Source organism: Tiliqua scincoides, chromosome 11, assembly GCF_035046505.1.
Source record: "Tiliqua scincoides isolate rTilSci1 chromosome 11, rTilSci1.hap2, whole genome shotgun sequence".
Classification (NCBI taxonomy): domain Eukaryota; kingdom Metazoa; phylum Chordata; class Lepidosauria; order Squamata; family Scincidae; genus Tiliqua; species Tiliqua scincoides.
Genome location: NC_089831.1, coordinates 8,434,550 through 8,446,667, shown reverse-complemented (window position 1 = coordinate 8,446,667; position 12,118 = coordinate 8,434,550). Strand labels below are relative to the sequence as shown.

The 12,118-nt window shown below is 48.5% G+C and overlaps 2 protein-coding genes across 2 annotated transcripts in view; both read right to left on the bottom strand.

Annotated features, from left to right (window-relative positions):
- R3HCC1 (R3H domain and coiled-coil containing 1) overlaps nucleotides 1–7,197 on the bottom strand; it is a 35,378-nt gene extending 28,181 nt beyond the window's left edge. Inside the window, exons 1-2 of the mRNA XM_066639667.1 lie at nucleotides 7,159–7,197; nucleotides 3,294–3,354 (exon numbers count right to left, since the gene is read on the bottom strand). Of these exons, the coding sequence (XP_066495764.1) occupies nucleotides 3,294–3,354; nucleotides 7,159–7,197 (100 nt within the window). The remainder of the gene's footprint in view (nucleotides 1–3,293; nucleotides 3,355–7,158) is intronic.
- A 1,162-nt stretch (nucleotides 7,198–8,359) lies between these two features.
- Nucleotides 8,360–9,951, bottom strand: LOC136662448 (D(1) dopamine receptor-like). The gene has a single exon (XM_066639666.1). The coding sequence runs from the start codon at nucleotides 9,728–9,730 to the stop codon at nucleotides 8,360–8,362; it is 1,371 nt and encodes a 456-aa protein (XP_066495763.1). The 5' UTR covers nucleotides 9,731–9,951.
- Nucleotides 9,952–12,118: the final 2,167 nt, after the last annotated feature.

Below are 12,118 nucleotides of genomic sequence, written 5' to 3'. Positions count from 1 at the left end.
AAACTGAAGGTTGCCAACCACCACTCCTGTCTACTTAGGATTTCATTTCCTGCTTCTAGTAGACTGTAGTTCACAAGAGCTTAAGCTGAAATTTATGAGGTGATGTTTAAGGCTCTACAAGCCTCTTTGGCAACGTTGTCCATCGGGAAGATGCGCCAACCCTTTGATCCCTTTAGTTGCCTCTTTCTATATCTTTTCTTTATCAATTGCATTTATGCTCCATTGCCTGGCTCCCAAAGTGCATTTCCAGGTAAACGGAGGCCCACCAGATAACCTTGTCCCCACAGCCCTGTCAGGTGCAGAGAAGCCCAGCCGTCTCTCGGATGATCCGCCTCCAGGAAAATTCCTGCTTGCAGAGGGTTAACCCCTCTCTGCCATTTTCCTCTCAACCTGATTGTGATTGCTGCAAATTAGCATACAGATTGAGAAAGCCAGGCCTATGATTGCCTGAGAGCCTTCCCTCCAGTGGTCAAGGCCCTCAGCAAGTTCTAGCCTTTGCCTTGAGAGTGGCCTTGGCTTCCTTGGATAATGCAGCCATTTCTTGCCTGCCCTTCCTTGCCACCTGCTCCCCTCTCACTCTGATGAGAGCAGCCTCTAATGACTGCAATTTGAAAAGGAACCAGGGAGAGATAATGACTTCAAAGCTTGTTGCTTTCCAACACGCAACCCCGAATCCTTGTGCCTGGGCATGCACATTTCCATCAAGCCCCCAAGCTCAAAGTTTTCTTTGCTCCCCTCCCCTCACCCAGTTCCTCCCCACCAAGCCCCAGTCCCTCCTGAGGTGCCATATTAAGGTTTTTTTCTTGGGCAATCTATTGCATTGATTCCTAAGTGGACCTTGTCCTCACAGTGCCTTTCAACATTCTCTGAGACTAATGGTCACTGATTTTCTTCTGTGCATGCACATGTACAGTGGGCCCTCTTTATGCCTGGGTTCGGCCTCTGCGCATTTGAATATCTGCAGATGCCAAACCCGCAGGTGTAGGGCTTCCGAGGACCTCCCGGATGCAACTGAAAGGGAATATAAGAACATAAGAAGAGCTCTGCTGGATCAAACCTTGTCTGGGCAGGAGGTCTGGTCTAGAGGGTAGAGCCTCCATTAGCCCAAAGATAACATCAGAAGGTCGCCAGTTCGAGGACGCCGGCAGCTCCCTGAACAGCTGAGAATGGCGAGAACTTGAAGCAGCTGACAAGCCGAGCTGAGTGATTCCACCTGCTCTTGGTGTGAGCAAGAAGCATCTTGGCTGCCTCCATGTGAGAGATGGAGCTGTGATCAGCCTGCGTGGGAGAACTGGAGGCCAGAACTGAGACCAAACCAGGAAGATCCATCTGAAATGTTGTTGGTTCTTGAAAGAGAGAACCTCTATGATTGTAAAAATCCCCTTGAGCAGAGGTGCTCACACTTTTTTGGCTCAAGAGCTACTTTGAAACCCAGCAAGGCCCGGAGATCTACCAAGAGTTTTTTTTTACAATGTTTGCGCCATCATAACATATAACATTTATGTGTACAATGTATGTTGGTGTACCTTGAGCCCCACTGAGTATAACAGGACTTACTCCTGAGTAGACATGCCTAGGATTAGGCTGTGAGGCTGCAATCCTAGCCACACTTACCTGGGAGTAAGGCCCATTGAGTACAATGGGCCTTACTCCCGGCGTTTCCTCCCAGAGGCACCTGAAGGGGGGGGTCGGCACTCCGCGATCTACTCATTTTGCCTCGTGATCTACTGGTAGATCGCAATCTACCTATTGAGCACCCCTGCCCTTGAGGATTTAGAAACGCCTACCTATGTAAACCACCTTGAATAAAGTCAGAGGAGTAATCTGATGACCAGAAAGGCGGTATATAAATACCGAGTTATTATTATCTGGTCGAGCTTCCTGTATCTCACAATGGTCCACCAGATGCCTCAGGGAGCACACAAGACCACAGATACTTACATCTCGCTGCCACTCACCTGCACCTGACATTCTATTTACCCTTGCACCCCCCCAATGAAGGCACCAGCCTGTGCCATAGGTTTAACTGGGGCCACTTTATTAAACACAAGTGACCAATTTTTAAAACATGAAACCTACTGGACACACCATCTCGTCAGTCTGGGGTGGCTTCCAGTAGCCCTTTTGAGGCGTGGGGAGGCCACAAGCAATCTCTGGAAGGCTAGGCACAGCCCCCAGGTTACGTTGTGGTGTTGCAGCATCAGGTCCCACCCCCCACCCCCCACATATTTCATTAACCATAGAATTTGGTGGAACAGATAGCCAAGGGAGGTAGTGGATTCTCCTTCCTCATTGGAGATCTTCAAGCAGAGGCTCAACAGCACCTGTGGAGATAGCAGTCTCCAAACCATGGACTGTTGCTCAACAGAGAAGCCATTCCCACGTGTGAATGGAGCTTATTGTTCCATGGGGCAGCCTGATATCTTTGCTGCCTATCTCCCCCCAAAATGTCGCACTGGGCAATCGCCTCCGCCCAGAAATCTGGCCGTCAAGCATGCTGGGTGATCAGAATGTGTAAGCGGCTGTCCAGCACAGCATTTGGGGGAGACTGGCAGTAAAGATACCAAGCTGCCCCATGGAACGGTAAGCTCCAGTCATGTGAGGGGTGGGGACTTCCACAGGGGCTGAATCTGGTCCACAGGCTGCAGTTTGGTGCCCACTGCTCTAGGACAGCCGTTCCCAATTTTTTAGCACAGGGACCCACTTTTTAAAATGACACTCTGTCAGGACCCACCTAGGTTTACGAGACTTGAAAATAGGTGATCTCAAAAGAAATAATATTTTTATGTATTTATTTATTTACAAGCAATATTTTATTTATTTGCAAAACCTTGATCCATTTCTCATAATGAGGCAACCCATATGATTGCTTGAGGGGCTTAGTTATGTGACCCAACCTTCAGCTGCCCCCACAACTTGTCATTGGTGGAGGACTTGGGGGGGAAAAACACACCACAAAAAAGAGGCTCAAACATTTATCTTCCTATATTTACACAAGCCTGCAAACTGCAGGAGCTGTTTGTAGGGCAATTAGCAGCTGCCTTGCAAACTGCAGGAGCTCAGCTGTTTGCAAGGCAGTTAGCAGCTCTCTGATTTTTGAATAACCTCAGGGTTTGAGGCAAGTAGTTGTCTGATCTTTCCATCACCCGTGTTTTCATTGTAGGCTCTGTGGGACCTACCAGAAATCAGGTCATGACCCACCAAATGGGTCCCGACCCACAGTTTGAGAAATGCTGCTCTAAGAGAATTTCCTGCTGCAGGCACAGGGTTGGACTAGGTTATCTTGCGGGTACCTTCCAACTCTAGGATTCTATTGCCAGGCTGCTCTCTGCCCTTCCTCTTCTCCCAGTTGGCCTGGAAAAAAGAAGAGGCAGAAAGACAAAATCTCAGAGAATGCTGGTTGGCTGCTACTGGGCAGGAAACAAAGAGGACCTGAAGTTTTCAGTCGATCTCCCCTCTCAGCTGCTGGGCTCTTGAAGGTGAGCACATCATGTTTCAGGTTAGGGATTGAGGCTGCAGGTTGGGGTTGACCTTGTGATTGGTGCCAATTCCTGAAAACTCCAGGCCAATTCTGGATGGTTGGCAGCCTGACAGCCCAATCCTATGCATGTCTGCTCAGAAGAAAGTCCCATTAGAGTCAAGGGGCTTACTACCAGGAAAGCGTGGATAGGATTGGGCTGTAAGCTATTTATGTATTTATTTCTTACCTTTTTATACTGCCCTGCCTCCAAGGAGCTCAGGGTGGTGTATATAATTCCTCTCCTCCATTTGTCCTCACAACGACCCTGTGAGGTAGGTGAGGCTGAGAGATAGTGACTGGCCCAAGGTTACTCAGGAGGAAGCTTCATGGATGAACGAGGACTTCAACCTGGATCTTCCAGGCCTAAATCCCATTCCCAAAGCACTCTAACATCCTGACTGTCTACGCCACCCTCGCTCGAATGGACCTACCTTTTCGTAAAGAGCCACAGGTGTGTGGGGACGGAGTTCCAGAGATTAGGATACCGAATCAAAGCAACAGAGGCTTCACTTTATGGGCTCTGGCAGTGCTGCTGCAGCTATAGGGAAGATCCCCCACCCCACCAGAGCACCAGCGAAGTGCTTCCCCCATCCACATCAAAGGAGCAGCACTTTGACTGTAATTGGGGTGTATTTAGTCATTACAGTTACTCAATAATTATCACCTTCTGATTCAGTTCTTTGTTAAAGTTTGCTGGGAGGGAAAAATGAAGGTATTTGGACTAAGTTCCTGGAGCCGCCCCACGTGGTGGAACAGGAGCATGTGCCTTCTGAAGCATGTGTGGGATTTTTTTTTTTTAATATAGAGAGCAACATCCATGTCACAGTTTACAGTGAAATGCTGGCAGCTCGATTAACCCCCCTCCCCCATTCCCTCCCCTTCACCTGCCATTCTGAAGCTTTCAGACAGGGGAGGATATGCAAAGACGATGCTAATTAAAAGGTGCAAGGTAGGGAACACAATGTTCAGAAGCCATTGTGATTGGAATGATCCCTATGCACAGGGCCCCCTCATTAACACCACAGCCCTAATCAGATGACATCAGAAAGGCTCTGGAAGGAAGAGGGAAGCTCATATCTGAAGGCAAACATATGCCAGGGGTGGCCAGACTTGCTTAAGCCATTTCTGCCCAACATTGCATATACCCAACAGGGATCCAATGTGAACATAAGAATATGAGAAGAACCCTGCTGGATCAGGTCGAAGGTTCATCTAGTCCAGCTTCCTGTATCTCACAGTGGCCCACCAAATGCTTCAGGGAGTACACAAGACAACAAGACACAATCTGCGTCCTGGTGCCCTCCCCTACATCTGGAAATCTGAGGTAGTCTACCTCTAAAACTAGGAGCTTGCACGTGCCTACCCTGACTTGTAACCCATGATGAACTTTTCCTCCAGAAATTTGTCCTATCCCCTCTTAAAGGCATCCAGGCAAGATGCCATCACTACTTTCTGCGGCAAGGAGTTCCACAGACGAATTACACGCTGTGGGCCAGGCAAAAATGGATTAAGAGTCACATGCGATCAACTTCAGATGTTTGAGAGCAATATTTAAGAAGCATTTAAATATTTGATGTTTGAGAGCAATATTTAAGAAGCACGTATATTTGCTCACCATAAACATGAAACTTAGGTTTCAATCCAGTGGACTCAGTTTGTACCCGGTAAGTTATAAAACTTTGAACATTTTTAAATTTACCTCGACCCATAAATTGTGATGCAAACAGGAGCTCAGCCAATATATTTCGCTGAGCCGCATATTGTATGTCAAAGAGCAGCAAGTCAGGGTCTCTCCACCCCTTGCAATATGCCTTCAGATGAAATTAGGACCATATAAATTATGTGCCTGTGTTTCTAGAGACAGAGAACACGTGCATTTCACTGCTTAAGAACTGGTTACGTGTGAATGATACCTAGCTATTTCCTTTGGAAAGTTGGGAGATTACTTTGCAATTTTAAGAATGAAATAATGAATCCTCAGCTAATATTTCTGAACATGCAGCTCTCACCCACAGAGGCTTTTCATTCCCCATATAATAGCCCTTCATCACATCTCTCAGGTGAATACAGAAGTCCATCTCTCTCATCTTGCTCTTTCAGGATTTATTCAGAGGGACTCTCATTCATCGATCAGTCAACATATCCCCAGTTCTGAAGGAGTTAGACCTCATCAGAGAGCTATTCAAAGCTTGCATTTTCCTGCCATGTCATTGCCTCATCTTGTTTATTCAGTTTTATCCAGTCAAAGCTTCAATTCTCATCTCCCTTGTGCCTTGCTCTACTAGGACGATGGCCCGCTATCTAGGAGAGGATGAGCTCTAGACTCAAAATAACAGCACCTGTTGGCAGTAGCCTGAAATTAGGAAATTATTATTTGAAGTTACAGTGCTATTATGGTTAATAAGGCTGGTTGCAGGGAAACAAAACTACGCTGCTTGAGGCTGAAGGGGTCAGACGGACAGGAGGACCCAAAGGTGGACTGCTAAACTCCAAGGTGATCACTAGTCCCAGTTCAGACATCCAAGGGCATTAAACTAGTCATTTTCAACCACAGTGCCATGGCACACTGATGTGCCACAGGTGTGCCTTAGGAGTTTGGGAAAGGGTCATCCATTAGTAGGATCACTGGGGGATGTGAGTCCCCACTAACAGCATGGTGTGCATTGTCAACTGTCAAAAAACCGATGGTGTGCCTTGGCAGTTTTAGTACCTTGTCAGTGTGTCACGAGATGAAAAAGATTGAAAATCACTGGATTAAACACTTGTTCAAATTCTTCCAAAAGCAGGGGATTGACATAGGGTTAGAGCAGTGGTTCCCAAACTGTGACTCGCAATCACAGGTGGGTCACAACTCTGTTTCCTGTAGCACTGAGCAGAGCCTCCAATGAAAATAAGGGTGATGGAAAAGATCAGATAACTAATTGCCTCCTTAACCTGCAGAGAGCTCAGCTCCTGCAGTCTGCAAGCATGTGTATATATAGGAAGAGCATACATTAAAGTTCATTAGGGCCACCTCATTAGGAGAAACGGACTGTGTTTATTTTAGGAAAGTAAATAAATAACTTCTTTCTAGATTTCATTTTTTAAATTCTCGTAAACCTAGGTGGGTCCCAACAGAGTTTTGTTTTGAAAAGTGGGTCCTGGTGCCAATAGATTTGCAAAGCACTAGGTTAGAGAAAGGCTAGACACATGAACTGCTTCACACAGCATGATTTTCCAGAAGAGACGCCATACATGTATATGCTCACTCCTCCCTTTTCTCTATTGTCTCTTTGACAACTGGTTCTAGATTGTAAGCCTGCTGGGGCAGAGACATGTCCTGTCATTCTCTGAAAAGTGCTGTGCACACAGTGACATTTGTATAAGGTTGCAATCCTACTTGCCTGTGAGGGGCAACCCAATCCTGAAGCCAGCTGCAGTGGCACCAAAATGGCTACCGTTGCATCCAGCAACACAGCCGAGGTCTCCTCAGGGGAAGCCCCAAGCTCCGCACTGGGGCTTCTCAAGTCTGTGCCAGCTATTGTGAGAGACTATGGGTCGGGCCTTCTGGCCCAACCCAAAGTTCAGGATCCACGGAACAGAGACCCCCGCCCCATTCTTCTTACTCCCCACCTCTCCCTCACCCTGAAACTACTTACTGCCAGCCGGCACTGCTGAAGCACTGGCTGGACCTTCATGCGGCGTTGAGGCTCAGTGATAGCTGGTCCTAGCCTAGCACTGGCAGCCCTCCTCTCCGGGGGCTGCAGATGGGCCTTACAGCACTTGTGTAACACCCAGTGCGGGTGCTTGGAGAGTTCAGGATTGGGCCCTGAATCCCATTGAACTTAATGAGGTTCAGTTCTGAGTACTGTATAGGATTGCGCTGCTAATTAATAATTAACAAAAAAAAAAAATCACACAACAGTGTATATGCTTTTCCCCCCTCATCCACTGGGATCTTGAAGGTGGGTCTCATGTTGCAGGTCGAGGATTGAAGCCCAGTTTTTGGCAAGTTGACACCCACTGGTGTAGACCAGGCGTGTCCAAACATTTTGGCAGGAGGGCCACCATCTCTTTGACACTGAGAGAAGGTGGGCCGGGGGGGGGGGGGAGAATGAATTTACATTTCAAATTTGAATAAATTTACATAAATGAATAAATTAGAAATGGAACTTATATGAATAAATGAAGGTCTTGCAATAGCTCAAGGCCTATAAAAGGCCTTGCACAAAGCAAGGCCAGCTTTTCCTTTGCTGCCGCTGTTGCATCACAGACGTGACACAGCAAGCAGTGGAGGGAGCCCTCGTTCCACAACTCACGCAAGAGGTTGAACAGTTGGGGGTCATGCTGAGTGCAGTTGTGTCAGGCCAGTGCAGGCTCCAGCAAGTCTCCGGAGGGCCGGAGGTTCACTGGAGACGGGGGGCTCCCTGTGGGCCGAATTGGGAGTCCTTGAGGGCCGCAAGTGTCCCCACGGCCAGGGTTTGGGCACCCCTGGACCAATGGCCTGACTGTATAAGGAAATGTCCTGTGCGTGGTTAACCTATGAACAATGATATGAGACATAACTTCTTTATTTGATATGAATTGGATTTTCACATAAGTCATGCAACTGACATTGGCACCCCACTCCACTAGCAGCCTAAGAAAGGACTAGATCCTACCCCCCCTCCCCCAGGTATATCAAAAGACACAGAGATCATCTGCATACTTACTAGGGTGATACCTGGAAAAAAAAGTTTATAGGTAATGGGTTTAATGTAATTAAAACATAACAAAGCCCTGCCTCTCTACCCACCTCTCTTCTTAAAGGATGGGTTCTAGGGGGTCTCCCTTTCCCTCCCACCACAACTCTTAGTCCTTTCAGTCCAGTACACGAGAGGCAAAGGGCATTATCTTCTCCAGTGATATATCTGTCTCGGACTCCATGTGCACGATGGCCGACAAGACCCCTGTGTTATTGGGAGAGGTTTGGGAGATCTGGGAGACTTTGTCAAAAGTGAGCTCATTATCCTCCCCTTGGAGGGCAACAGCAGCGTGGGGTAGAAGGTGTGGGTAACTCAGAGTCATCATGTCTTTCTGACAGGTGGTGTCGTGATGGTACGAAACCAGCTCGTTGCTGAAGTTCACCGTCTCCACGGCGTTGCTGGGGCAGAAGCGCCAACAGCCCAAGATGGTGGCAAAGGCCCTCCGGAAATCCGTATTGAAGGCATAGATGATGGGGTTGATGGAGGAATTTGCCCAGCCGAACCAGACAAACACGTTGAAGACGGCGTCACTGACACAGGGCAGTTCCCCCTGCTCATGCAGTCTGCGGTCACAGAAGGGCACGATACAGTTGAGCACAAAAAAAGGAAGCCAGCAGAAGACAAAGACACCCATGATGATAGAGAGAGTCTTGAGGACCTTGGTTTCTTTTTTGAAGGAGTTCTTCAAGGAGACATCATGAGGGCAGTCATTGCTCTGGCAGCTCTGGGCACGTTCCACAGCTCTCTCCAGAGACGAGATCCTCCTAATCTGCCGCTGAGCGATGCGGAAGATCCTGGTGTACGTCACTATCATGATAGCCACAGGGATGTAGAAGCTGATGAGGGAGGAGGAAATAGCATAGGTTCTGTTGAGACTGGAGTCACAGTTCTCCACTGAGCTCCAAGAGCCATTGGAGTCTGCCTTCTGGGCAGAGAGAAGCTCGCTGGCTTTGTGCCACCTCAGCTGGACAGGTATGAACGAGATCAAGACTGAGAGCGTCCAAGCCACCCCAATCATGACAAAAGCCACCCGTTGGGTCATCTTCTGCTCATACCGAAAGGGGCTGGAGATGGCCCAGTAGCGATCCACGCTGATGATGCACAGGTTGAGGATCGACGCGGTGGAGCACATGATGTCAAAAGCCACCCAGATGTTACAAAAGCCACCAAAGGGCCAAAAACCGGCCACTTCGGCAACTGCCTTCCAGGGCATCACCAGCACAGCCACAAGGAGGTCCGAGACAGCCAGTGAGATGACAAAAAAGTTGGTGACCTTGGAACGCAGGTGCCGGAACTTGACGACAGCCAGACACACAAGGGTGTTGCCCAGCAGAGTGGAGAGGATGAGGACCAGCAGGAGAGTGGCCATCACCACCTGCAGAGACAGCTCTGGGCTGTCCTCCTCAGTCCATCTTTCCCTAAGGAGGGTGTCATTAGCCATGGCTGATGCACCACCTCCTTTTTCTTGCAGGTAAAATCTGTCCATGACTCTGACGTGTCCACGGCGCTGGTTTTCTGCTACATCTCCATCAGCTCCCAAGTCACCGCATTCCAGCTTCTGGGTGTCTCCATTTCCATGGCAGTAGCGACCACTGGCTCCCAACCCGCCTGGGTTCCCAGTCTGATCTCCAGCACAAGCCAGTGATGCTCAACCTTTCCGCTCCTTTCTGAGACTCCTACTAGCAGCCTGCCATTTCCCTCCCACCCCTTCACTTCCAGACTGCCACTCACAGCAAGCCAGATCTCACCTAGTGCACTTTTGTGCGCTGAGTTGATTCTACATACAAGCCTTCCTCTCCTGTTCTGCTCTGGGGCTCATCAGCCTTTCCCCCTTATAACTTGCAGCAAAATCTGAGCTCTCTTTGTGCTGGCCAGGATCAAGCTTGCGATGGGTTGAGTGCGAGACCTGGGATTTCTCCGCTCTCTCTGCTGGATGCTGTCTTGCAATTCAGCTTCAAGTCTCTGGGCTGCTGCAGCTGCGATCCTCACTGGTGCCGGTTTGCTGATAATCCCACTCAGGTGAGAATCCTCCTTTTTCTCAGAGAAGTATTGGGGACCCGAGACCAGGTGCGTTTGGCAAAGACGGAGAGACTCGCAGGTGAAGTAGGGCAAAAGCAGTGAGATGAATGAAGAGGATTCAGGAGTGTTTCATTTAATGGCAGTCATGATGTTAATTAAGTAACAACATGCAAGTCTCTTTGAGGCAGCAGGGACAGTGAGAAGCGCATGCATTGCCAACATGTATCACCTGTTCCACTGAATCACTCCTGCTCAAAAGATTATTTTCAGCAGAACCTGCAGTTCTTTCTGTGCACAGTAATGGCAATGGATCTTTAACAAAATTAGATGCTTTCTCCTACTTGCCAAAGAACTAGTACTTTCCTTTCTATCAAATGCTCCAGTCTTTCCACTGGGGACTCTCTCTCTCAGGCCATGCAAAACTCAAGTTCCTTTTTAAGGTACATCTATTTATTAAGTAGCCAGGAGTTTATGTAAAAACCCTGTTGCCTCCTTCAATGGTTTGTTTCCCAAGGAGAAATAGGGAAACAGAAACAGAAAGCTCTTGCTACAGGGACTCCTTCAGAAGCCCAGCAATGTTGAGCCTCCCACCACCACCTTGGGAGGAGGAGGAAGGCACAGGTGTTACAATCTGTAAGCCAAGGGGAGGCAGACACCCACAACCTGGGACCCAAGGAGGGACCATTGTCTGTCTTGGTACCATCCAGAGCCAGACATCAGGGAGAAAGTGAAAATTTGCACCTCAGACCAGGGAGGGAGATGGAAAATGCAAGCAGAGCCTGGCCTTGGGATGATAGAGCAACCCTCTGCCCTGGCCAAGATGAAAGATGGACCCAAGAGGGTGGAGAGGAGCTTCTGCCTGCATCCAGATTTGAGCAACAAACTTTAAGGGCTCGCCTTTATGGGTGAAAGTTTGTGGAATGTGCTCATGTGTATTAAGGGACCAAAAAGCAAAATAGAGCTACTATTCTAACATGATGTAATGAGTAAAGATTTCTTTGACTGTGTTGCACTGGATTGAGCCGTCTCTGATTGAAAAATAAGATTCTGCTATAGTGTATGGAATGGGGAAGACTGATCAACTTCCTTGGTCCTTCTTGGCAGGTAGGACATTTGGCCTGGATCTCTGACAAAGCCAAGCCTGAAATGAGTCTGAAATCCATTTCTTCCAGAATCCTCTGGAGCTGAGACACAGCACCTGCTCCATCATTTTATCCAGAAATAGGAGGTTTGAAACCAGCGGGCACAGAGGAATCAGAGTATCCATTTGACCCAGCTTGTGCTTGCCAGCCATGTTCAAGTGTTTTCCAGCACCCTGTGTGTACTTTCTCTACCACTTTTATTTCCCCATTTTGCTTAACTCCTTTTCTTTTGGACTTCAATTAATTACAGTAGACCCTCCACACCCACTGATTTAACCATCCAAGGATACAGAGGTGCCTCCCGCTGCTTGCTGCAATGTCTTACCTGGAGCCTCTGGAGATCTCTTGTGGGTTGTGCCGGCTCTGTGACCCACTCTATTGATCTCTGCGGGCTTCAGCATGGCCTGCACAAGTGTCCAGAAGTGACTTCCAGTTTGTGGATGCAACTTCTGGTTTGAGCGGAAGTCACTTCTGGTCTCTTCTCCAGGGCCATTCTGAGGGCCTCCGAGGCCAACAGAGTGGATCACAGGTCTAACACGACCCCCAAAGGGACCTTCAGAAGCTCCAGGTAAGGCAGTGTGGCAAGCCGTGGGTGCTGGACCAGCATCTGCAGAATTCATTATGTCAGGGTTTCCAGAACCAAACCCTCACGGCTATGGCCCATTGTACACTTTCCTTGCATAGTCTGTGCTCATGGGTCAATCAGTGGGTTG

What these genes read in the sequence shown, in the direction of transcription:
- LOC136662448 (XM_066639666.1), bottom strand. Translation starts at nt 9,730, where the DNA reads ATGGACAGATTTTACCTGCAAGAAAAAGGAGGTGGTGCATCAGCCATG.